The sequence below is a fragment of the Rhinatrema bivittatum genome, chromosome 2 (assembly GCF_901001135.1).
Source record: "Rhinatrema bivittatum chromosome 2, aRhiBiv1.1, whole genome shotgun sequence".
Classification (NCBI taxonomy): Eukaryota; Metazoa; Chordata; class Amphibia; order Gymnophiona; family Rhinatrematidae; genus Rhinatrema; species Rhinatrema bivittatum.
In genome coordinates this window covers 672,126,662-672,150,477 of record NC_042616.1, presented here as the reverse complement: position 1 = coordinate 672,150,477, position 23,816 = coordinate 672,126,662, and the positions used below count along the sequence as shown (strand labels likewise).

Here is a 23,816-nt window from a genome sequence, read left to right as displayed (position 1 = left end):
ACCATAAGAAGCTTGCTGGGCAGATAGGATGGACCATTTGGTCCTTTTCTCCCAATATTATATGTTACTATGTATATATATATTAGAGAGATGCAAACATTAAACATAGATGTAAACATATTTGTATTGAAAATGTTGCATTTCAGGCATTGACTAAAGGGTTATTATGGACTCCATTTGCATTATCTCAACTTTAATATGTTATTAAGCTGCCATGAAAGTATGAAAGAATGAGTTTTACATGCTTTTCATTTAATTTTAATTCTTTCCAAAAACATACGCAAAAATCCCTCAAATACAGTTACTTCAGAAACAGGTACAGCTTACACCACAATAAGGAACAATTTTTGGTCTGATTAGTAATCTTTTGTTTGTATTAGGGGTGGTACTCCAAATTTTTTCATGTCGTTTTTAGAATCCTTTCCGGGGTAGGCCATTTCAAAATCATCCCAGATCATGTTTTTTTGTTTCATTTAAAAAAAAAAAAAAAAAAAGAGAGAAAAACCCAGAATCCGCCTGAAACCTTCTTGTTTATTAAAATATTGGGTCCGCCCCACACCAGCTGACCCCATTTGCTCAACCTAGACCACCCTCCTGACTCCCCTAGGACTCACCAAAATTTCCCTGGTGGTCTAGCGGGGGCCCAGGAGCGACACCCAGCTCCCAGCCCAGCGGCTGCATTTATTCAAAATGGCGCAGGCAACTCTTTGCTCCTATTTTATGACAGAGGCTACCAGTGTCACTGCCTTTCACTTGCCCCTTTTTTTGTTTCAAACAAATTCCAACCCTAACATATATATATATATATATATATATATGTGCATTGAAGGCTGAGGCAATACATATTCCATACCCACTGAAGGTTGAGGACAATCTTGCCTCTAGTGTTGTTCTTTTCTATCCAATATGATCCCAGCAGGGAGAAGTGGTGGTTCCTGGAGCTTGAGTATTATGCTTTGAATCATGGGGGGGGGGGGGGGGCACAATATAGTGCTATGTTCTTCAAAGCACAACACTTCAGCCAGTGAGAGAGTATTTGGTGCCCTAGGCAAACCTTTGGGCATTCATCCCCCTATTCTCCAACTTACCTCCAGCACAGTGCTCACTCCTACCAGTAGCAGTGGCTCCAGCACAGAGTTCCCTTTTCTGGTAGCATTGGGTCTGGCACAAAACTCTTCTGGGTCTCATGCTGGTGGGGTTTACTGCCCCCCCCCAAAAAAAAAAAAAGAAAATGTTGGTACTCTCTAGGCAACTGCCTAGTTTTCCAAATGGAAGCACTGGCCCTGACTCCAGCTCCAGAAAGCAGAGCAGGAGGAGTGGCCCAAAGGACTGATGTTCTCCTCTTCCTCCTGTCAAAGGTGACCAGTGGTGGCCCACGCTGTTCAGTGAAAAGTGGCAGCATTTTTCCCTGGGCCCAGACTGAAGGTGGATGAGGGGGAAGGACTGGGCAAAGAATGGCAGGAAAAGAGGACAGGCTTACAAAAGCAGCAGTATTTTTCCTATGGCCTGGGCCACTGACAGGGGAAGGGGGCGTTTCTTGACCCAGGCAGCGTCATGGCCAGTTTCTGATTTTCTCTTTTGCTATATGGTCTCCTTCTTGGCCAGCAGATGCATGTGGCTATTGGGAAAAGTGAGGGCTTGCTTTCAATGGCGTCAACTGCTTATATGGTGGAGATGCAAGGCAGCCTTAGAGGTGGATTAATTGATTGATTGATTGATTTATTTAACATTTTTCTATACCGACCTTCATGAAAAAGATTCATATCAGATCGGTTTACATGTAACAAGGGGTATAACTTAATCAACCATTTAACAAGAGGCGAAAGTTACATATAACAAGGAGGTTTTAACTTGGAGAGCTAGGTTAGCCGGAGATATAGAACTTTGATTTTGATGATTTTATTTTTGTAATCTCTTAGCCTCAGGTACAAAAATTTTAGATTGTAAGCCCTTTTAGGGGATAGTGAATTACCTATTGTACCTTATTGTAAACCGATGTGATATCTCTTTTTGAAATGAGCATCGGTATATAAAAATCGTAAATAAATAAAATAAATAAATAAATAAATATAGGAAAGCATTACTGAATAAATTAGATAATGCAGTAATATAAAGAAGAGAGGCATAAATATAATGCCTAAACTTGGAGGGGCGTTTAGTTAGGAATCAGTGTCCGGTCTGGTGGAGAAAAATTGCTGGATATGCAATTTGATTTTAAAAAGTCCTTGAGGATGCACTCAGGACCTTCTCTGAAGCTTTCTCAATCCCATTTGGAGTCGCTATCCCCAAATTGGGAAACTGCTCAGAGTTGCAAATTTTGCATGAGAGGCAATATTTTTTCCCTATCAAGAAAATGCGGCAGTCTTTCATTGCTTTCCTACAGCGTCCAAAAAATGCAGAGCAGGAAAGACATCATCACATTGATTTATCTGTTACATAAACTATATTTTACTTTAAGTTACTGACTAGAAGATGGTTCCTTTATATTGGGTTGTAGGATTTTATTTAAGCAAATGGAAATGCTGTTAAGAATATAAGAATATAAGGTATTGTATGCTGGCTCAGATGTCCATTGATACCAGCATCCAGTTCAAGTCATAAGTACCTGACAAATCACAAAACGTAGATTGAAATCTTGCTGTTCAAGCCCAGGGATAAATGATGGCTTTTCCAATTCTTACTCAGCTGATAATTGTTTATGGACTTTTCCTTCAGGATGTTGTCTAAACCTCTTTTAAACCCAGTTGTTATAGTCACCTTGACCATGTCCTCTGACAATGGATTCCACAGCATGATTGTAAGCTAACAAGTACATTTTCAAAGGGCTACGTGCATTAAAACCCGGGGTTCACATGCGTGGCCAGACCTTGCGTGCACCACGCGCATTCTACAATGGGCCTGGCCGCATGCATATACTTGGGTACGTGCAGAAGTGCCGCCTGAGGAAAAGGGGAGGCCCAGGTGGTGTGGTGTGGACAGGAAGGGGTGGGCGGGGGAAGACTGGGACAGCATCATTAGCCATTGTCCTAGGCAAGTGCATGCCAGCTGCTCCAGAGGAACAATAAGTAAAAAATTAAAAAATTAGGGATATGTAGGGTTAGGTTAGGGGTCAGGGAGGAGAGTGGAAGAGGTAGGAAGGGTAGGGTTAGTGATAGGAAACTTCCCTCCCAGACCCCTCCAATTGGAGGGGATGGGAGGGAAATCGGGAAAGCCCAATGGCGTTGCCACACATAGGTTATAAAATCCCCCCCCCCACACACGGGTGTGCGAGATTTTAATTTGATTCAGAGTCATTATGCTATTCTCTTTTTTATTTTCCATTCTTTTCCAAATAATTTATAGCATGTCAGGTCCCAGTAAAGAACCATGAGGCATTCTACTTTTCACCTTTCTACACTGGGAAAACTATCCTCTGTTTCATGTCCACAAAAGGACACTGCCTCCTATCCTATGACATTTTAATTTCATGAGAAATCTCTCAGGAGGGAATTTGTCAAATGTCTTCTGAAAATCCAAATCTACTATATTACCTACCCCAACTTTATCCACATATTTATTAACACCTTCAAAAATATCTAATAGATTGGTAAGGAAAGATTCCACTTTCCTAAAACTACGTTGATTCTTCCACATTAAGCCATATATAGATAGATAGATAGATAGGTAGATAGATAGATAGATAGATAGATAGACATATATACATATATGTATATACATTAGTGAACAAAACAGCAATAAAGCGTTCAAAAAATAAACAAATATCAAGTACCGAAAAAAAAGGAACACTAATGAAACAGTGTTATATAACAACCATTAAAAGACATTTTTTATTTATTTTTATCAAAAACATTTTTTTTAAAACTGGTGCTAGCCAGATTACTGTTCCAATATTGTGAAAGCAGAAAAATCACACAAAATGTTTACACAACACAATGTTTCAAAGTATCATTGTATCATTTGTGTTCCTTTTTTTCGGTACTTGACATATATATATATATATATATATATATATATATATATATATATTATATATACATACTTATATATGGCAAGTAATTTTTATGTTATATATATATATGAAAAGTAATTTTTTATGTTAATGTTTTATTCTATCTTTGCAATCCACCTAGTATATAAGTTTGTTATTTGTGGAATATAAATATGTTCAATGAATGAATGGACAAATAAATTTATTTATTTATTTATTTATTTATTTAAGGTTTTTATATACCGGCAATCATGAGCACATATCTTGCTGGTTTACATGAAACGGGAGTGCATTAAATACATCAACTAGAACTGTGGTGATCGAAGGAGCAGTTACAAATAACAAGGGTAGCTGAACTTGGATAAGAAGGAAGAGATAGGAAAGAATAAACGGTTGAACGGTATACAAATAAATTAAATGCTATGTAAAAATGGCATGATTAATGGCTGAATATTTGAAGTCCTTGGTTTGTATCTATGACGTGATATTAGATTGTGTCTGGGAAAGCTTGCTTGAATAACCAAGTCTTAAGTCCTTTCCTGAAAGTTAAGAGGCAAGGTTCCAGTCTGAGATTTGTGGGAATGGAATTCCACAGAGAAGGGCCAGCAGTGGAGGTGGCACGATCTCTTAGAGTGATGTGTTTGGTCATTTTCGCAGGAGGAACTTTGAGGGCGCCTCGGTAGACATTTCTGGTAGGTCTTGTCGAGTTGTATACTTGGAGGGGGATTTGTAGATCGAGGGAGATGCGTTGATGAATAGTTTTGAAGATGACACAAATGGCTTTGTACATGATACGGAAGTGGACGGGTAGCCAATGTAACTCTTTCAGAATGGGGGATATGTGGTCTCTCTTTCTTGCGCCTGTTAGTAATCGAGCTGCTGAATTTTGAACCATCTGTAGTGGTTTGGAGTAGGAAGAGGGCAGACCTAGCAATAGGGAATTGCAGTAGTCTAATTTTGCAAAAATGACTGCTTGGATGATCGTTCTGAAGTCTTGGGCATGGAAAAGAGGTCTTATCCTCTTCAGAACCTGGAGTTTATAGAAGCAGTCTTTGGTTGTTTTGTTGATATGGGCCTTGAAGTTTAGCCGGTTGTCTATTATCACTCCTAAGTCTCGAACTTGTGTGGTAGGTAGGTTGGTGGGAAGAGTAGTGGAGATGTTGGTTTCCGGAGAAATGAGAAGGATTTCTGTCTTAGAAGAGTTTAAGATGAGGTGTAGGTTGTTTAGTAGTTGTTTGATTTTCAGGTGGCATGATTCCCAGTAGTCAAGAGTTTCAGAATATGTATCTTTGATGGGGATGATGATTTGGATATCGTCTGCATAAAGGAAGTACTTTAGATTGAGGTTGGTGAGAAGTTGGCAGAGAGGAAGAAGATAGATGTTAAATAGGGTCGGAGATAATGAAGAACCTTGAGGGACTCCTATGACAGAGTCAAATCTAGAGGATTCCTTGTTTTGGATTTTAACTTTGTAACCTCTGTTATTGAGAAAGGTTTTGAACCAGGATAGGACGGTGCCGCTGATTCCTATAGACGAGAGTTGGTTTAGGAGGATGGCGTGGTTGACCGTGTCGAACGCTGCTGAGAGGTCTAACAAGATCAATAGGAATGAGTTTCCTTTGTCAAGGCCCATTAAGATATAATCTGTCAACGAGGAGAGGAGGGATTCTGTGCCTCGATTTTTTCTGAAGCCGTGTTGTGGGGTGAAGAGAAGATTGTTGTCTTCGATGAAATCTGAGAGTTGAGAGTTCACTAGTTTTTCCATGATCTTGGCGATGAATGGGAGGTTAGCTATGGGGCGGAAGTTGTTGGGTTCCTTCGGGTCAAGGTTAGGTTTCTTTAAGAGCGGTGAGATTGAGGCCATTTTGAGGTCATCAGGGCAGATTCCTTGGGCTAGAGAGCAGTTGATGATATTTGTCAAAGATGTAGCTATTGTGTCTGGAATAGATAGAAGTAATTTGGAGGGGATGTGGTCTGCAGGATGAGATGAAGGTTTCATTTTTCTCAGGATGGCTTGTATCTCAGTGGAGGCTACAGGTTCAAAGGTGTTTAAGCTGGCATTTTTGTGTGCAGGTTGTTGATATGTCTGGAGGGCTGCTGTGTCGGGAGGCAGTTGTGTTAGGAGATTGGAAATTTTATTTTGGAAAAACTGAGCGAGTTCTTCGGCTTTGGACTGAGCCATATTGCCGGGGATTTCTCGCGGTATGGTTTGAGTGAGGCTGGAGACATAGGCGAAGAGGGCTTTAGCGTCAAAGACCAGGTTGTGAATCTTGGATGCGTAAAAATCTTTTTTTGATTTTGAGGTGAGGGATTTGTACTGGTAAAGTGTGGATTTGTATGATGAGATGGTGGTGTCGCAAGGGGTTTTACGCCAGGTCGCTTCTTTTTTTCTTAAAGTTTGTTTAAGTTTTCTGAGTTCGTTGGTGAACCAAGGTTGTCTGTTGGCTGCATTGGTGTGAGATTTTTTTGTAATTGAAGGACAGAGCTTGTTGGCTATATTTTCTGTTATGTTGTTCCATGAACGAATGGCAGCGTTAGGGTCGGATAAGTCTAATAGGGGGAGCTGGGAGACTAATTGGGTGTTGAGGTCTTCTGGAGAACATCGCTTTTTGTAATGGAATGAAGGTGAGGGGATGTTAGGAGTGTTGGTTTCTTCCAGTGCGAAAGAGGTGGAAATAAGAGAGTGGTCTGACCAAGGGACCTTTTTGTTCTTTAAGTTGTACGTGTTTGTAATCCCTTTGTTGAAGAAAATCAAGTCCAGGGTGTGACCCGCTTTGTGTGTGGGTTCATTGACTATTTGTTGGAATCCCATGGCAGATAGGGCTGTGAGGAGGGTTATACAGCTGTTGGATGGTGAGGGGTTGTCAATATGTAGATTGAAGTCTCCTAAGATGATTGCTGGAGAATCCAGGTTGATGAGCAAGGTGGAGATTTCAAGGATAGGGGAGACATTGGATTCTAGGAACCCTGGGGGGGCGTAGACAAGAAGGATTTGAAGATGTTGTGAGGTGAAGAAGCCGACTTCCAGTTTTGAGTTAGAGCTGAATGGATGTTGGGAGAAGTTCAGACTTTTTTTGGTAGCCAAAAGGATTCCACCTCCTCTTTTTTTCAGTCTCGGGAGTGAGAAGACGTCATAGGTATGTGTAGGTAGTTGGTTTATTAACGCTGTATCTGAGGGCTTGAGCCATGTTTCAGTTACTCCACAAATATCTGGCTTGGTGTCGTTGAGATAATCATTAAAGATTAGGGATTTTTTTGTTAGGGATTGTGCATTGAAGAGTGAGAGTGAGAAGAGGGAGAGGCCTAAAAGCTGTGTGATTGGAGTAATTGAGATGGAGGTGAGGGTTTTTAAGTTCTTGAGGAGGGCTCGTCTGGCAGATAATCTTTTAGGTGGGAGGCGGTGTTGTAATGTTGGTATTGGGAGTACTAGAGACATTGTGAATGGTTAGCTGGCTGGTGCCGTGGATAGGCGGATGACTGATGGCTGGTGCCGAGGATAGGCGGATGACTGATGGCTGGAGCCGTGGATAGGCGGATGACTGATGGGAGGAAAGGCTGGGATTAGGAAGAAATAATTAATTGGTTAGGGCTCTGGATGAGCGTAGAATGGTTGTTTGCAGTGAGGGTGTTTGCTGAATGCTTGCAGGATGGTTGATAGCTGAATGCTTGCAGGATGGTAGTTTGCTCAAGAAGATTGTTTGCTCAGGATGGTTGTTTGCTCAGGATGGTTGTTTGCTCAGGATGGTTGTTTGCTCAGGATGGTTGTTTGCTGAATGCTTGCAGGATGGTTGTTTGCTGAGCATTTGTTGGACGCTTGCAGGATGGTTGTTTGCTCAAGATGGTTGTTTGCTGAATGCTAGCAGGATGGTTGTTTGCTCAAGAAGGTTGAGGGGTTGTTTGCTCAAGATGGAGAGGCTGGATTGAATGCAGGGTGGCTGTTGGAGAGGCTGGAGTGGATGCTGGGAGGGTGCTAGGGAGGTAAGTTGAGAGGTGGCTTTGTTCCAGCCTACGGAATCCCCTAGCCTAGGACCTTTGCTGGCTGCTACCTTTATGGCTTTAGATTTATCCAAGGGTATGGCTCAGGGCTTCTCAGGGCTGTACGAAGGGGCGAAACAAAGGGGCCTGCCCCTTTGTCGCGCACCTTCGGCGCACGACGCTAGGCGCGCGGCGCCGGGCTGACTGCGGATTTAAAGCCCCTCAGGGCCTGCTCCTATTGGAGGAGCTGGATCGGTGGGCGGATGGTTTTCGGCGCGGTTTCCCTTTCAGGTAGGCAAAGTTTCTTACGTGGCTGCTGCCGCGTTGTCGTCGCCGAGTCCCCTCGGGTGGGGAGCGTGTAGCCCTGGCCTTCCCCCGGCGGGGCTCGGCGCCGATCGCGCAGGCCTTCCCCGATCACCGCCGGGCAGAAGAAGCAAGAAGAAATGGCGCCGGGCTGACTGCGGATTTAAAGCCCCTCAGGGCCTGCTCCTGTTGGAGGAGCTGGATCGGTGGGCGGATCGTTTTCGGCGCGGTTTCCCTTTCAGGTAGGCAAAGTTTCTTACGTGGCTGCTGCCGCGTTGTCGTCGCCGAGTCCCCTCGGGTGGGGAGCGTGTAGCCCTGGCTTTTTGAAATTGCTTCTATCCTTTTCCCAGCAACAATATCAGGTTTACCGGTCTGCAGTTCCCAGATTACCCCTGGAGCCATTTTTGAAAATTAGAGTTACATTAGCCACACTGCATATTTCTAGTAACAGGTTTGTTTGCAATTTTATGTTTGAGTTATTTCAGAACTCTGAGGTAAATACCATCCAGTAATTTGTTACTCTTTAGTTGTCAATTTGATCTAGTTTCATATCTTCCATTTTCTCAGTGATTTGCTTTAGCTGCTTAGAATCATCACAATCAAAGAAAGTTTCTGATTTGGGTATGTCCCCAACATCCTCTTTAGTAAAGACTAAGGTAAAGAATTCAGTTTTTCTGCTATTTCCTGTTATATAGTATAATATGGAGGGGGGAGGCAATCAGTATATCATGAGTCACATGTAGCTCCCTGAAAGGTAAAATATAGCTCTTTGAATGCCACCAGTGGCAGTGAAGTCAGAAAGACAAAAGAAGGAAGACCAGTGTCAGCAGATAAGGAGGTGGAGTTATCAACCATGTGGACCAAAGGAATGAATAACAATATTAACCAACAGCATGGGCCAAACAACGAAGAATGATGTTAGCAGCCCATGTGGGGCCAAAGGGAAGAAGAAGAATGTCAGGGAAGGAAAAAAACAGGATCAGTAGCTAGTGTGGGCCAAAGAGAGTAAGAATGAAGGCAATCAAGGAAGAGACTCCCTCCAATCTTCAGGTACAATGGATAATTTTAATGAGAGGTTACAAATTGCTAGTAATAGATCTGAAATTTCATTTTTGAGTTATTTCAGAACCCTGGAGTGTATATCATCTGATCCAGGCTATTTGCTACTCTTTGGTTTGTCAATCTGCTTTACTACATCTTTCAGGTTCATGGTGATTTGGTTCAGTTCATCTCAATGATCACCCTTGAAAACTGTTTCAGGAATGTGTATCGCCCATATTAGTAAATATCGAAGAAAAGAATTCATTTTGCAATGGCCTTATCTTCCCAAACTGCCTTTTTAACCCCTTGATCATCATTCGACTCCCTCACAGGCTTCATAAATTGGATTTATCTTATCCTGTCTTATCAATGTTTTACAATTAATTTGCTAATGCTTATGGTTTTTCCTATTTTCTTCAAATGGATTCTTCTTCCAATTTTTGAAGGAAGAACTTTGCCTCTTTCACCTCATCTTTTAACCATGCCAGCAGTCATTTGGCCTTCTTTCCAACTGTTTAAATATATAGAATATATCGAGACAGGGATTTTCTAAGATAAGAACATAAGAAATTGCCACACTGGATCAAATCAAGGTTCCATCAAGCCCAGCATAGTTTCCAACAGTGGCCAAACTAGGCTACAAGAACCTGGCAAGTACCCAAACTCTAAGAAGATCCCATGCTACTGATGCCGGTAGTAGCAGAGGCCATTCCTTAGTCAACTTGATTAATGCAGTTAATGGACTTTTCTTCCAAGAACTTATCCAAACCTTTTTTAAACCCAGGTATACTAACTGCACTAACAATATCCTCTGGCAACAAATTCCAGAGCTTAACTGTGTGTTGAGTGAAAAATAATTTTCCCGATTAGTTTTAAATGTGCTACTTGCTAACTTCAGGAAGTGCCCCACAGTCCTTCTATTATCTGAAAGTATAAATAACCAATTTACATCTACTCATTCTAGACAGCACTTAATTTTAAAGAACACTCTCATATCTTCCCTCAGCTGTCTCTTCTCCAAGCTGAACAGCCCTAACCTCTTTAGCCTTTCCTCATAGAGTAGCTGTTCCATCCCATTTATCATTTTGGTTGCCTTTCTCCGTACCTGCTCCCGTGCAACTATATCTTTTTGAGATGCGGTGATCAGAACTATACATAGTACTCAAGGTGCGGTCTCACCATGGAGCGTTACAGAGGCATTATGACATTTTTCCGTTTTATTCACCATTCCCCTCCTAATAATTCCTAACATTCTGTTTGCTTTTTCGACTGCAGCACACTGAGCTGACGATTTCAATGTATTATCCACTATGATGCCTAGATCTTTTTCCTGGGTTTTAGCTCCTAATGTGGAACCTAACATATTGTAATTTCTACATGGGTTATTTTTCCCTATATGCAACACCTTGCACTTGTCTACATTAAACTTCTTCTGCCATTTGGATGCCCAATCTTCTTCTCTCACAAGGTCCTCCTGCAATTTATCACAATCTGCTTGTGATTTAACTACTCTGAATAATTTTGTATCATCTGCAAATTTGATAACCTCACTTGTCGTATTCCTTTCCAGATCATTTATAAATATATTGAAAAGCACCAGCCCAAGTACAGATCCCTGAGGCACTCCGATGTTTACCTTTTTCCACTGAGAAAACTGACCATTTAATCCTACTGTTTCCTGTCTTTCAACCAGTTTGTAATCTATGAAATGACATTGCCTCCTATCCCATGACTTTTTTAGTTTTCTTAGAAGCCTCTCATGAGGGACTTTGTCAAATATACATCTACCAGTTCTCCTTTATCCACATGTTTATTAACCCCTTCAAAAAAAAATGAAGCAGATTTGTGAGGCAAGACTTTCCTTGATTAAATCCATATTGACTGTGTTCTAATAGACCATGTCTTTCTATATGCTCTGTGATTTTGATATTTAGAATAGTTTCCACTATTTTTCCTAGCACTGAAGTCAGATTCACTGGTCTATAGTTTCCCGGATCACCCATTGAGCCCCTTTGAAATATTGGGATTACATTGGCCACCCTCCAGTCTTCAGGTACAATGGATGATTTTAATGATAGGTTACAAATTTTAAATAATAGATCTGAAATTTTATTTTTTAGTTCCTTCAGAACTCTGGGATGCATGCCATCCAGTCCAGGTGATTTGTTACTCTTTAGATTGTCAATCTGGCCTACTACATCTTCCAGGTTCACAGTGATTTGATTCAGTTCATCTGATTCATCACCCTTGAAAACCATCTCCAGAACATGTATCTCCCCAACATCCTCATTAGTAAACACAGAAGCAAAGAATTAATTTAGTCTTTCTGCAATGGTCTTATCTTCCCTAAGAGCTCCTTTAACCCATTGGTCATCTAACGGTCCAACCGACTCCCTCACGTGTTTCTTGCTTCTGATATATTTTTAAAAGTTTTTATTATGACTTTTTGCCTCTACAGCCAACTTCATTCCAAATTCTCTCTTTGCCTGTCTTATCAATATTTTACACTTAATTTGACAATGCTTAAGTTACGCGCCCCGCCCGTGGCCGTCTCGTGCATGGGACTGCTCACCTGCATAGTTTCTCAGCAAGTCCTGGGACGACCTCCCTTGCGGTAGTTGCCAGCCCAGCTAGGCCCTGGCGTCCCGTGGGAGTGGTCACTTGGTCTTCCACTGTGCGCCAGACCTCACGCCGAGGTTCGCATCTTCCTTCATGTTAGCCACGTCCATACATGCGCGCCACCTGCCCCGATACTTGTAGGGCTGAGGGCGGGTCAGGGTTCCGCGGTGCGCCCTGATTGATCTACAATATAAGGAAGTTCCTGACCACTTCCTTGCCTTGGCATTTGGGTTGGCTTATATGCTAGACTGTCTCTGCGCTTGTTCCTGCTTGTTCCTATTCTAGTTCCAGGATCCTTCTGTTCCATTCTTGACTTATTCCTGCATCTTCATTCCTGAATCCTGCCTGTTCCTGTGTTCATCTAGCTGCCTTCCCAGATAGTACACTTGGACTGTCTTATTGGTACTGACCACTGCTTGTTCCTGACCTGCCTGCCTGTCTGCCGCCTGTCTTTGACTCCAGCTAGTTCCTGACTCATCTGTCTGTCTGCCGCCTATCTCAAAGACCTCAGCCTGTTCCAGACCTGCTTGCCTGTCTGCTGCCTGCCTCTAGACCTCTGCTTGCCTCTGACTACATCTGACCTCCAGTATCTGATCCTTGCCTCATTGACCATTCCTCATACTGACCTTTGGACATTGGCCTTTCACCTGCCTGACCTTGTCTTCAGATTCTGGCTCTGTTCCTCACCTTTTCATCACCAACTCTGTTCTGGTTCTCCCTGCTCCAGCTCAAACTCAACCATGCTCCTTCTGTGTCCGTGGGCACACCGGACCTCCACTCTCCCAGGAGACCCTGCGAGGCCCACCTAAGTCCATGCGGCCCGGGTTCCTCCTGGGGGACTTCAGGCTTCCAGTGGTGAAGCTCTACCTAGCCTCTGTCTCCTTCAGTGCTCCGCCACCTGGGGCCAGTTACCTCCTGTTCCCTTTCAGGAGCCATTCCATCCTTGCCCCAGGACAAGGGTCCACCCCAAGTGCAACAGGTTGCCAAGGCCATGGACTCGGCGGAGTATTCCACCTCCAGGGCCCTACCAGGACTGGCTGCCACAGTGAAACAACATCACCAAGCCTTAGAGACGCTGGCCTCTTCCGTAGAACTGCGCTCTCAATTACAAGATACAGCGATGGCCAATCCAGTGAGTCTCTCGGCCTCTGTGCTCCCCAAAGCAACTTTGGCACTTCCTGCACCCCCCAGGTACAATGGGGATCCATGCTCCTGTCGTGGCTTCCTTAATCAGTGCTTTATGCAGTTCGCACTGCAACCCTCATTGTTTTTGAAGGAGATTACTAAAGTCACCTTCATTCTGTCCCGGTTGGAAGAGAAGACTCTGGCATGGGCCTCTCCCTTATGGGAATGTTCTGACCCCATCCTTTCCAAGTTATCTGACTTCATAACTTTGTTTAAGTTGACCTTTGGAGACCCAGGTCGCATGGCTGTCGCCAGGCATAGTCTACTCCACCTCCATCAAGGGTCAAGAACCCTCTCTGAATATACAGTGGAGTTTCAGACTTTGGTCACAGAACTTGGGTGGCAAGAAGATTGTCTGCAAGTCTTCTTCCTAGATGGACTCTCTAGTGCTCTAAAGGATGAGCTTGCAGTCCGTGAGATTCCCATGTATCTAGAAGACCTGATCTCTCTTGCCGGTAGGATTATTCATCGCCTCCGGCAAAGACGCCTAGAAATAAAGGCTCCACGCCCTCCTGTTGCATGCTGCACAAGTACATCTCACTCTCCAGTGAAGAACCTGGTGTTACCTTCTTCTTCCACCGTGGAACCCATGGAGGTGAATCGTGGGCGATTATCCCCGACCGAAAATCTCTGTTGGAGGAAGGAACAGCTTTGCCTTTACTGTGGCACTTCTGGAGATCGTCTGCAGTGTTGCCCGGTCCGTCCGGGAAACTGCAACGCCTGAGCCCAGCGGGGGTCCCGCTGGGCTCAGGCGCGACTGTTTCTGGCCTTCAACTCTTGTTTCCTGTAACCTTGGATGTTAAGGACCAAACCTTCGCGACCACTGCTCTCATCGATACTGGAGTGAGTGGTAGTTTCATAATGGACTCCATCGTCAAACTTCTGAAAATACCTCTTCAACCACTTGAGGTGAGTCTTCGTATTGCCTCCATCCAGGGGATCATCTTCCAGGTCTCATTACCCACCAGACAGTGGTGATCCATCTCACTGTAGGTACTCTGCATCAGGAGGAAACATCCTTCTACGTCCTAAAACGCTCTACCCATCCGGTGATCCTGGGGCTTCCCTGGCTCCTAGCCCACAAACCTCAGTTTGATTGGCAGTCCCTGCAGTTGGTACAGTGGGGCCCGAAATGCCTGAAGACTTGTCTGCATCCAGTATCCCCCGTGATACCTGTTTTGAAATTGGTTACATTTCCAGGTTTACCTCCTTAGAACTCTGACTTCAGTAATGTGTTCTCTGAGCAGAAAGCGCTTACTCCCATTACGCAAGTTCATTTGTCCTATTGAACTCCTGCCTGGCACCGTGCCTCCTAAAGGCAGAACCTACCCGTTGTCTCAGCTTGAAACCCAGGCCATGTCGGAATATATTAAGGAGAATCTTGAAAAGGGGTTTATTCGTCCTTCTAACTCCCCCGCAGGAGCGGAGTTCTTCTTTGTGAAGAAAAAGGACGGTGGACTCCGTCCCTGTATTGATTACAGGGGTCTCAACGCGATAACCCGTAAGGATCGCTACCCGTTACCCCTGATCAGTGAATTGTTCGACCGTCTAGAAGGGGCACGAATCTTCTCCAAATTGGATCTGAGAGGTGCGTACAATTTGGTACGCTTTCAACCCGATGATATCTGGAAGACGGCGTTTAATACCAGAGATGGCCACTACGAATACATGGTAATGCCTTTTGGGCTATGCAACACTCCAGCTGTCTTTCAGTACCTCATGAATGAAATCTTCCGAGATCTCCTGTACAATTTTGTAGTCGTCTACCTCGACGACATCCTGATCTTTTATAAAGATATAGAGTCACACCGTGAACACGTCCGCATTGTTCTCCAACATCTGAGGGAGAACCACCTGTACACAAAGCTAGAAAAATGTTTGAGCGAAACCACTTACCCTTCCTGGGATACATCATTTCTGATCGGGGATTCTCGATGGACCCAGAGAAGCTTCAGGGAATCCACGACTAGCCTCAGCCAATAGGCCTCTGGGAATTACAAACTTCTTAGGATTCACTAATTATTACCGGAGCTTCATTGCGAACTAGTCTTCGATTGTTGCCCCACTCACTGCTATGACTAGGAAGGGGGCCAACACCCGGGTTTGGACGCTGAAAGCTATTGCTGCCTTTCAGAGAATTAAAGAGGCCTTCAGCTCCAGCCCCTGTCTTTATCACCCCGATCCCAGATGTCCATTTATTGTGGAAGTTGACGCCTCTGCGCCGGAGCCATCCTGAGTCAACATTCTCCCACAGGCAAGCTTGTACCCTGCTTGTTTTACCCTCATAAGTTTTCCCCCATGGAGCAATGTTACACCGTTGGCGACCGCGAACTCCTTGCGGTCAAATTGGCGCTTCAGGAGTGTCGCCCCTGGTTGGAAGGGGCACAACATAAGTTTACCATCTACATGGACCACAAGAACCTCGAACATCTCACTTTTTCACCCCAGTCAGGCCCGGTGGGCTTTGTTCTTCGAGAGGTTTAACTTCAACCTTTGCTTCTGTCCAGATTCTAAAAACTCTCGCGCTGATGTGCTCTCCAGATCCTTTGAGCCGGAGGTCATTCCAGAGGTCCCCAGTTTCATTATTGACCCTGCTTGTATTACTCTGGCGGCTACTACCACAGTTCCAGTTGGGAAGACCGTCGTTCCCCTCTGGTTACGTGAGCGTGTGTTAAGGTGGGTTCACGATTCCAAAATGGCAAGCCACCCCGGTCACGCTCGGACCTTGGAAATGCTGAGAAGGCATTATTGGTGGCCTACTATGATACAAGATTTCCAAAACTATGTGGACTCATGTCCTACTTGTGCTCAGCAAAAACCACCCACAGGGAAGCCTTGGGGCTTGCTTCAGCCTCTCCCTGCACCTACTGAACCGTGGTCCAGTATTTCTACAGATTTTATTACAGATCTGCCTGTATCCCAGAACAACATGGTGATATGGATCGTTATCAATCGCTTCTTGAAAATGGGGCACTTTATCCCTCTACTGGGTCTTCCTTAAGCCCCAGAACTTGCTAGACTTTTTCTGAAAAATATCTTTCATCTGCACGGACTCCCCAAGGAGATTGTGTCCGACCGGAGACCACAGTTTGCCGCCAAGTATTGGTGTTCCTTGTGCTGAAAGTTACTCTGAACTAATTATTCAGCCTACCATCCTCAGGCGAATGGGCAGGCCGAGAGGACCAATCGGACCTTTAAGACATTTCTACATTCCTAAGTTAGTGATCAGCAAGACAATTGGTCGGTGTTCCTCCCATGGGCCGAGCTGTCGCACAACACTCATGTCGCAGCAGCCACTGACACATCTCCGTTTGCCGTAGTTTTCGGATGGCAGCCCCGAATGCCTCTTCCTGTACCTTTGACAGTTCCATCTCCAGCGGCTCAATCCATGGCTCAAACCATTCGCCACGTGTGGACCCAAGTATAGGAATGACTGGTGCAAGCTGCAGAACCCACCAAGCGCACCTCTGATCTTCATAGATAACCTGCTCCACTCTTTCGTCCAGGCCAGAAAGTATGGTTGAGTGCTTGACACATCTGCCTAAGGCTACCCTCTCATCGTCTGGCTCCCAAATACATAGGACCATTTCTGGTAATCAGAAGAGTAGGAGCTGTTTCCTATCAACTCTAACTACCTCGTTCATTGGGTATCCACAGCATGTTCCACGTGTCCATGTTGAAGCCATCGGTGCTCTCCTGGCCCTCTTGTAAAGACCCTCCTGCTCCTCGTGTTTATGCAGAACCAGACACGTCTCTCCAGGTAAGAGAGGTCCTAAACGTCCAGTGACGACGAGGCAAGTGGGAATATCTTTTAGCCTGGAAGTGCTATGGGGCTGACGAGAATTCGTGGGAACCATCTCAAAATATTCTCGATAAGGATCTTCTGAAGACCTTCCATAGAATGCACCCTGAGAAACCACAGCCACGTAAGGGGAGGCCTAGAATGGGGGGTACTGTTACGCATCCCACCCACAGCAGTCCCGCGCATGGGACCGCTCACCTGCATAGTTCCTCAGCGAGTCCCGGGACGACCTCCTTCGCAGCAGTTGCCAGCCCAGCTAGGCCCCGACGTCCCTCGGTGGCGGTTGTCGGGCCTTCCACTGCACGCCAGGACTCACGCTGAGGTTCGGTGTCTTCCTCCATGTTAACCACGCCCATACATGCGAGCAGCCTGCCCCGATACTTGTAGGGCCAAGGGCGGTTCCGGGATCTGCGGCGCTCCCTGATTGATCTACAATATAAGGAAGTTCCTGACTTCACTTCCTTGCCTTGGCAATCGGGTCGGCTTGTATGCTAGATTGTCTCTGCGCTTGTTCCTAGTCTTGTTCCACGATCCTTCTGTTCCATTTGCATTCCTGATTTGTTCCTGCATCTTCATTCCTGAATCCTGCCTGTTCCTGTGTTCGTCTATCTGCCTTCCCAGGTAGAACCCTCGGACTGTCTTACTAGTACTGACCTCGGCTTGTTCTTGACCTGCCTGCCTGTCTGCCTCCTGTCTTGATTCCAGCTAGTTCCTGACTCATCTGTCTGTCTGCTGCCTGCCTCAAAGATCTCAGCTTGTTCCAGACCTGCTCGTCTGTCTGCTGCCTGCCTCTAAGACCTCAGCCTGTTCCGAACCTGCTCGCCTGTTTGCCGCCTGCCTCTGGATGTCTGCTTGACTCTAACAATGTCTGACCTCCGGTATCTGATCCTTGCATCATTGACCATTCCTCGGACTAACCTTTGGACATTGTCCTTTCGCCTGCCTGACCTTGTCTTCGGATTCTGGCTCTGTTCCTCACCTTTTCATCACCAACTCTGTTCTGGTTCTCCCTGCTGCAGCTTGAACCCGACCACGCTCCATCTGTGTCCGTGGGCACGCCGGACTTCCACTCTCCCAGGAGACCCTGCGAGGCCCACCTGTCCAAGCAGCCCGGGTCCCTAAGGGCTCCTCCCTGGGGGACCTCGGGCTTCCAGTGGTGAAGCTCTACCTAGCCTCTGTCTCCTTCAGTGCTCCGCCCCCTGGGGCCAATTACCTCCTGTTCCCTTTCAGGAGCCATTCCATCCTTGCCCCAGGACAAGGGTCCACCCCCGAGCGCAACAGCTTATTCTTTTTCCTATTTTCTTCAGATGGATCCTTCTTCCAATTCTTGAAGGATGTTTTTTTTGGCTAAAATAGCCTCTTTCACCTCACCTTTTAACCACGCTGGTAATCATTTTGCCTTCTTTCCACCTTTCTTAATGCATGGAATATATTTGTACTGCACATCTAAGATTGTCTTTTTAAACAATGTCCATTCCTGTTGAACAATTTTAACCTTTGAAGCTGCACCTTTCAGTTTTTTCTATTTTCCTCATTTTATCAAAGTTTCTCTTTTGAAAATATAGTGTTAGAGCTGTAGATTTACTTATTGTCTCCCTAGTGCAGTTGTTGTAGCTAGGTTTAAAAAAGGTTTGGATAAGTTCTTGGAAGAGAAGTCCATTACCTGCTATTAATCAGGTTGACTTAGAAAATAGCCACTGCTATTACTAGCATCAGTAGCATGGAATATACTTAGTTTTTGGGTACTTGCCAGGTATTTGTAGCTTGGATTGGCCACTGTTGGAAACAGGATGCTGCTTGATGGACCCTTGGTCTGACCCAGTATGGCAATTTCTTATGTTTCCAGTTATTAGTTCAAATTTGATCATGTTATGATCACTATTGCCAAGTGGCCCCACCACCATTACTTCTCTCACCAAATCTTGCGTTCCACTAAGAATTAAATCTAAAATAGCTCCCTCTCACATTGGTTCCTGAACAATTGCTCCATGAAGCAATCATTTATGTTGCGGTTCCGGGTCGGCCCCGGCCGCTCCGCTTACCTCTGCGGGCTTCCGGGTCTTCCCGGCCCTCCCCGGGCCTCCGGGGGCCCTTACCGCCGAGCTCCCGGCGTTCCCACGCGGCACCCGGGCCTGCCCCCGCTTCCACCGCGCTGCTTCTGCACCGCCGGAGCAGTCGGCGTCTCGCCGCGGCTGGCTCCGCCCCCTAGGGGCTCGCGTGCGTCTCGGCCCGAGAATTAAAGGGCCAGGCGCGGGAAGCCTGCCTCCTTCCTCCAGTGACGTCAGACGCTGCAGGGCTACTTAAGCCCTGCAGTCCCTCTCCTCAGGGCCTTGCAACGAGGTTCCCAGGTTTGTTCCTGTCTCCAGTTGCTGCGTTCTTGCTACGTTGTCTCCTACTTGGCTCCTGACCCCGGACTGGCTTACGTTTATTCTTGGCTCCTGACCCCGGACTGGCATTTGGTATTCTCTGGCTTCTGACCTTGGACCGGCTTACGTTGACCCTCTGGCTTCTGACCCCGGACCGGCTTACGTTGATTCTCTGGCTCCTGACCTCGGACTGGCTTACGGTGATCCATTGGTTCCTGACTCTGGACTGGCGAGCAACGACCCTTCGGCACTCAACCTTGGACTACAGCTGACCAGGCCCCCACGGGCCCTCCTAAGTCCCAGCGGCCAGGTCCCTACGGGCTCCTCCTGGGGGAACTCCGGCTTCCAGGGTGAATCTCCTAAGTCCCAGCGGCCGAACTCCTACGAGTTCCTCTCGGGGGAGGATCGGCTTCCAGGGCGAAGGTTCTCTCAACACAGTACCTGCACCACCATCACCTCCTTCCTCGCCAGAGCTCTTGGTCTCATAGGGCTCCCAGACTTCCACCTTCGGCCAGCCACCAGCCTGTCCTCGCCGCCTCCCGTCGGGGTCGCTGCTGCAACCACCTACAGCAGCTCTTCCTCTGGCTCCGATCGGCCCAAGGGTCCACGAATCCAATAATTTATTCCATTGAGGAACTTTATGTCTCTAGCATGTCTTGATGTTACATTTACCCTGTCATTATTGGGGTAATTGAAATTTCCCATTATTACTGCACTGCCAAATTAGTTTGCTTCCCCGATTTCTCTTAGCATTTCAGCATCTGTCTGACCATTTTGTCCAGTATACAGTAGTATACTCCTATCACTATACTTTTCCCAACACACATGGGATTTCTACCCATATAGATTCTACTGAGCATTTAGTCTCTTGTAGGATCTTTATCTTGTTGAACTCTATACCCTCCCGGACATAAATATCCCATCTTACTTCTGGCATACAGACATTTCAAAGTGTGTTTTTTGTTTGTATTAACAACCTGCTTTTCAGTTGATAGGGATATTTGGAATTCTTTAGCTCAGGTGATTCTTTACTTATAGGCACATGGACTACATTTGCTTTTATTGGAACCTTTCTGTTGGGATGCCCAACTCTCCTGTTTCTTTTGTATCCTTCAAGGATACATTCCTCTGAACCATGCTCTGCTGAGTGACTGTTAGCTTTTCCCCTTGTTCTAGTTTAAAAGCTGCTCTATAATGATGAGAGAGAAAGAGAGAGAGAGAGAGAGAGACTCTTTATAAGGGCTTCATAGCAGTCAACTATTTATATCACTATAGGAAGGCCAGTTAGTAACTTGAGGTGAGGTTTTGGTGATGGTTTAGGGTTTTGGGGCCAATATGACATGTAGAATAAGATGTATGAACAGCTCAGTATACCTCAGTGAAGATTTGATATCATGTGGAATGAGGAAAGTCTCACAAAGATGAGATTCCTACAATGTTCTCTTGCCCTAGCTTGATGGACTATCAAGTCAAGGACTAGGGGGCACTCCATGAAGTAACCAAGTAGCACATTTAAAACAAATCAGAGAGTATTCTTTTTCACTCAATGCACAATTAAGCTCTGGAATACATTGACAGAGAATGTGGTTAAGGCAGTTAGCATAGATGGGTTTAAAAAAGCTTTGGATAGGTTTCTGGGGATGTCCATAAACTAATATTAATCAAGTTGACTTAGAGAATAGCCACTACTTATTACCAGCATTAGTAGCATAGGAGTTATTTACTATTTGGATACTTGTCAAGTACTTATTTATTTATTTATTTATTTATTTTGTTTATTTATTTATTTGCACATTTTATGTACTGTCATTCCAAATAAAGATCACAACAATTTACAACATGACAAACATATTATAAATCAACATAAACATTGACTTAATGAGGTCAAACAGCAGAATGTTGGGCTTGATGAATCAGTATGGCAATTTCTTATGTTCTTATGTTCTTAAATACAAACTACTGTTCCTTTTAAAATCCACAACTGGGGGGGGAAAAAACATAAGGGAGAATTTTTACAGATCCTCATCTTTATAATCACACCTCTGGAAATGAGCTTGCACACTGTGATAATTTAGGAATAAGGGAAAAATAAAGAATCCGTGAAAAGGCCAACACTAGGTCAAAAACTGAAAATCCACCAGCACAAAATTTTCAACTTAGATTACCAATAAGATTGCAGGGAGGGGGTCAAGGGTAGAACTAATTCCTTCTATATTATTCCTCATAAAATTTTCTCTAGCAACCTCCCATCTTCCCAACTTTTAACTGAACCAATTACTAACTGATTATTAAGTGAAAGAAACATATGTGCTTCACACCGGGATACTGATGTGTTTTTTTAACCTGTACATCTTTTCCTATGGACATTAACTTGTACACTTCTAACAGCAGAATTGCTGCTATTGGCTGAAAAATTGTCAGCAATGCTGAAGTTCAGTAAAGGAAGTATATTCTTTGGGATACATACAGCAAATAATTCTTAATTGTCAATAACAGATATCTAAATGAACGAACAAGGTGTTTAAGGTTTACTTAAACTTTTGCATATAGGTAAATCCCAATCTGCATTTCTCTGCTAATATGTAAGCATGCAGGCTTCCAGACATCTTGGCAAGGTAGCTATATTGCCAGCAAATTCACCAGAGAAAGCTTTCCACTGATTTTGGAACCTGCAGATTCTATACTGTGTATTTGCATCGCATATACAAATGACTTTCTGGATCCCACTAGCACTGTGTTAATACTTACCATGTATTCCATATTAGAAGCTGATGGATACACTTCACTCCGTAGTTTGTTGTGTAGGTCCACAATACTCTGCATATCATTGTCCGTGATGGCCCTTTTCCCTCTTTGCTTGGCATGCCACCATTCACCATCCTCATCCATGTACGTTTCCAGGAGTTCCTCTAACTGGGTAGCATTCGGAACAACTATTGCAGTAGCAGCTTGAGCTACCAGTAGCAAGGCAGTTACTCTCATCCATTTCTTAGCAGCACACTTCATGCTGGACATGAAAACTGCTTGGGGTTAGCTTTCAAGGTAAAAACTCTTTCTTCCAGCACAGCTGTAAAAGCACGAGAGAAAGAGAGCAAAGTGATTCTGAGGTCGCGAGCGAGAGAGCAAAGTGATTCTGAGGTTAAGGACCTGGCTTGAATTAATTTGCTAAATCACAAAAGTCAAACTGTAGTTGGAAGAGGAGTGTGCCAGCGTGGTTTCTAGGGAGCCAGACTAAGACGCCAATGAACGTAGACACTGAAAAGATAACTTATCTTCTGTCTCAAGTACTAGAGTACATTTTATTTAAAAAAAAAAAAATCTGTCAGCACATTTCCTGGATTGTATTACAGAAAATAGAGTTATCGCTTTCACAGGAAATATTTCACGGCAAAGTGAAATCTAAATAGAACAGTAAAATCTGTAAAAGCTGCAAAACTTTGAGTTCCTGTGAAAAGGTAAAAAAAAAAATAATCCGTGAAATAAATTGCCAAGACAATGGACAACTAATGCTGTACTATGTTATGAAATAACTTAGATATACCGAAAACTTAGCGTGTATTTATCACCACCAATACTTTTACTTTGCACTATCTGGTTTGATTTCTGAGAAGCGATATAACCTTCTAAAGCATAAAACAAGAACGATCACGAACTGCGATGTCTCTAACTTGCGAAAGGACAAACTCTGTCACGTTCCCTGCAATTGTCACGATGCGATCGCTGCACATCCACTGCCTGCCTCCAACCCACACAACCAATGAATAAGCCATCATATTTTCCAAAGTTTCCAATCCCCATACCGAGAAGCTCAAAACACTTCTGGGTATCCGAAAGTTTCACCAGCATGCCGCATAAATCTGTCTCCGAAAAGCTGCAATACTAAGAGAACGAAAGTGTGTGCATGTGTGTGTGTGTGTGTGTGTGTGTGCCAGAGAGACACACAGAGCCCTTCATTCAGCAGCCCGATGCAAAGAAGGAAAGGAGGTGGGAAGCAGCAGTAAATCACTCCTTGCCCGCCACTGCAAACCCCCACCGATCTGGGAGGAGGCGGGGCCGGGGGGAGCTTGAGAGCTGATGTGCTGGGCCAGGAAGGGTAGGGTAGGCAGTGTTGCCGGATTTTAAGCAGGGCTAGGCCACCTAACGTGCGGGAAAAGAGATCCCAACACCGAGCGCAGCTCAATTTTCAAAGGACCCAATAAGGGCCCAATATAAACAGTAATTTCTAATAATTATTCTATGGCAGATGCATTAAAACATACAAACTTTTAGTGTATTATAAAGAGATCGGAATATAAAACTGCATCAAGCACAAATCAAAAGAAACTGAGCTTTGCAATACAAAACTACTTCCTAATAAGGATTTTTACAGTCCACATAAATTTAAATGCAATTAATTTAGAGTATAATTTCATAACAGCCTGAGTAGCCCCAAAGTCTGCATGTAGAAAGTATACACAGACTTCAGCCCAAATTTTCAAAGCGGACTTAGGACAACAAGGACATGAATTCTACGGACTGGGAAAACAAATAAGCATGG

At 44.6% G+C, this 23,816-nt stretch overlaps 1 protein-coding gene across 2 annotated transcripts in view; it reads right to left on the bottom strand.

Annotated features, from left to right (window-relative positions):
* Window positions 1–23,239, bottom strand: part of CRISPLD1 (cysteine rich secretory protein LCCL domain containing 1) — a 198,643-nt gene extending 175,404 nt beyond the window's left edge. For both annotated transcript variants that reach the window (XR_003854848.1, XM_029591502.1), the window contains exons 1-2: window positions 23,080–23,239; window positions 22,028–22,346 (exon numbers count right to left, since the gene is read on the bottom strand). Coding sequence is in view for 1 of the 2 variants with exons in the window: in XM_029591502.1 (XP_029447362.1) it covers window positions 22,028–22,294 (267 nt within the window). In the remaining variant the exon portion in view is untranslated. The remainder of the gene's footprint in view (window positions 1–22,027; window positions 22,347–23,079) is intronic.
* Window positions 23,240–23,816: the final 577 nt, after the last annotated feature.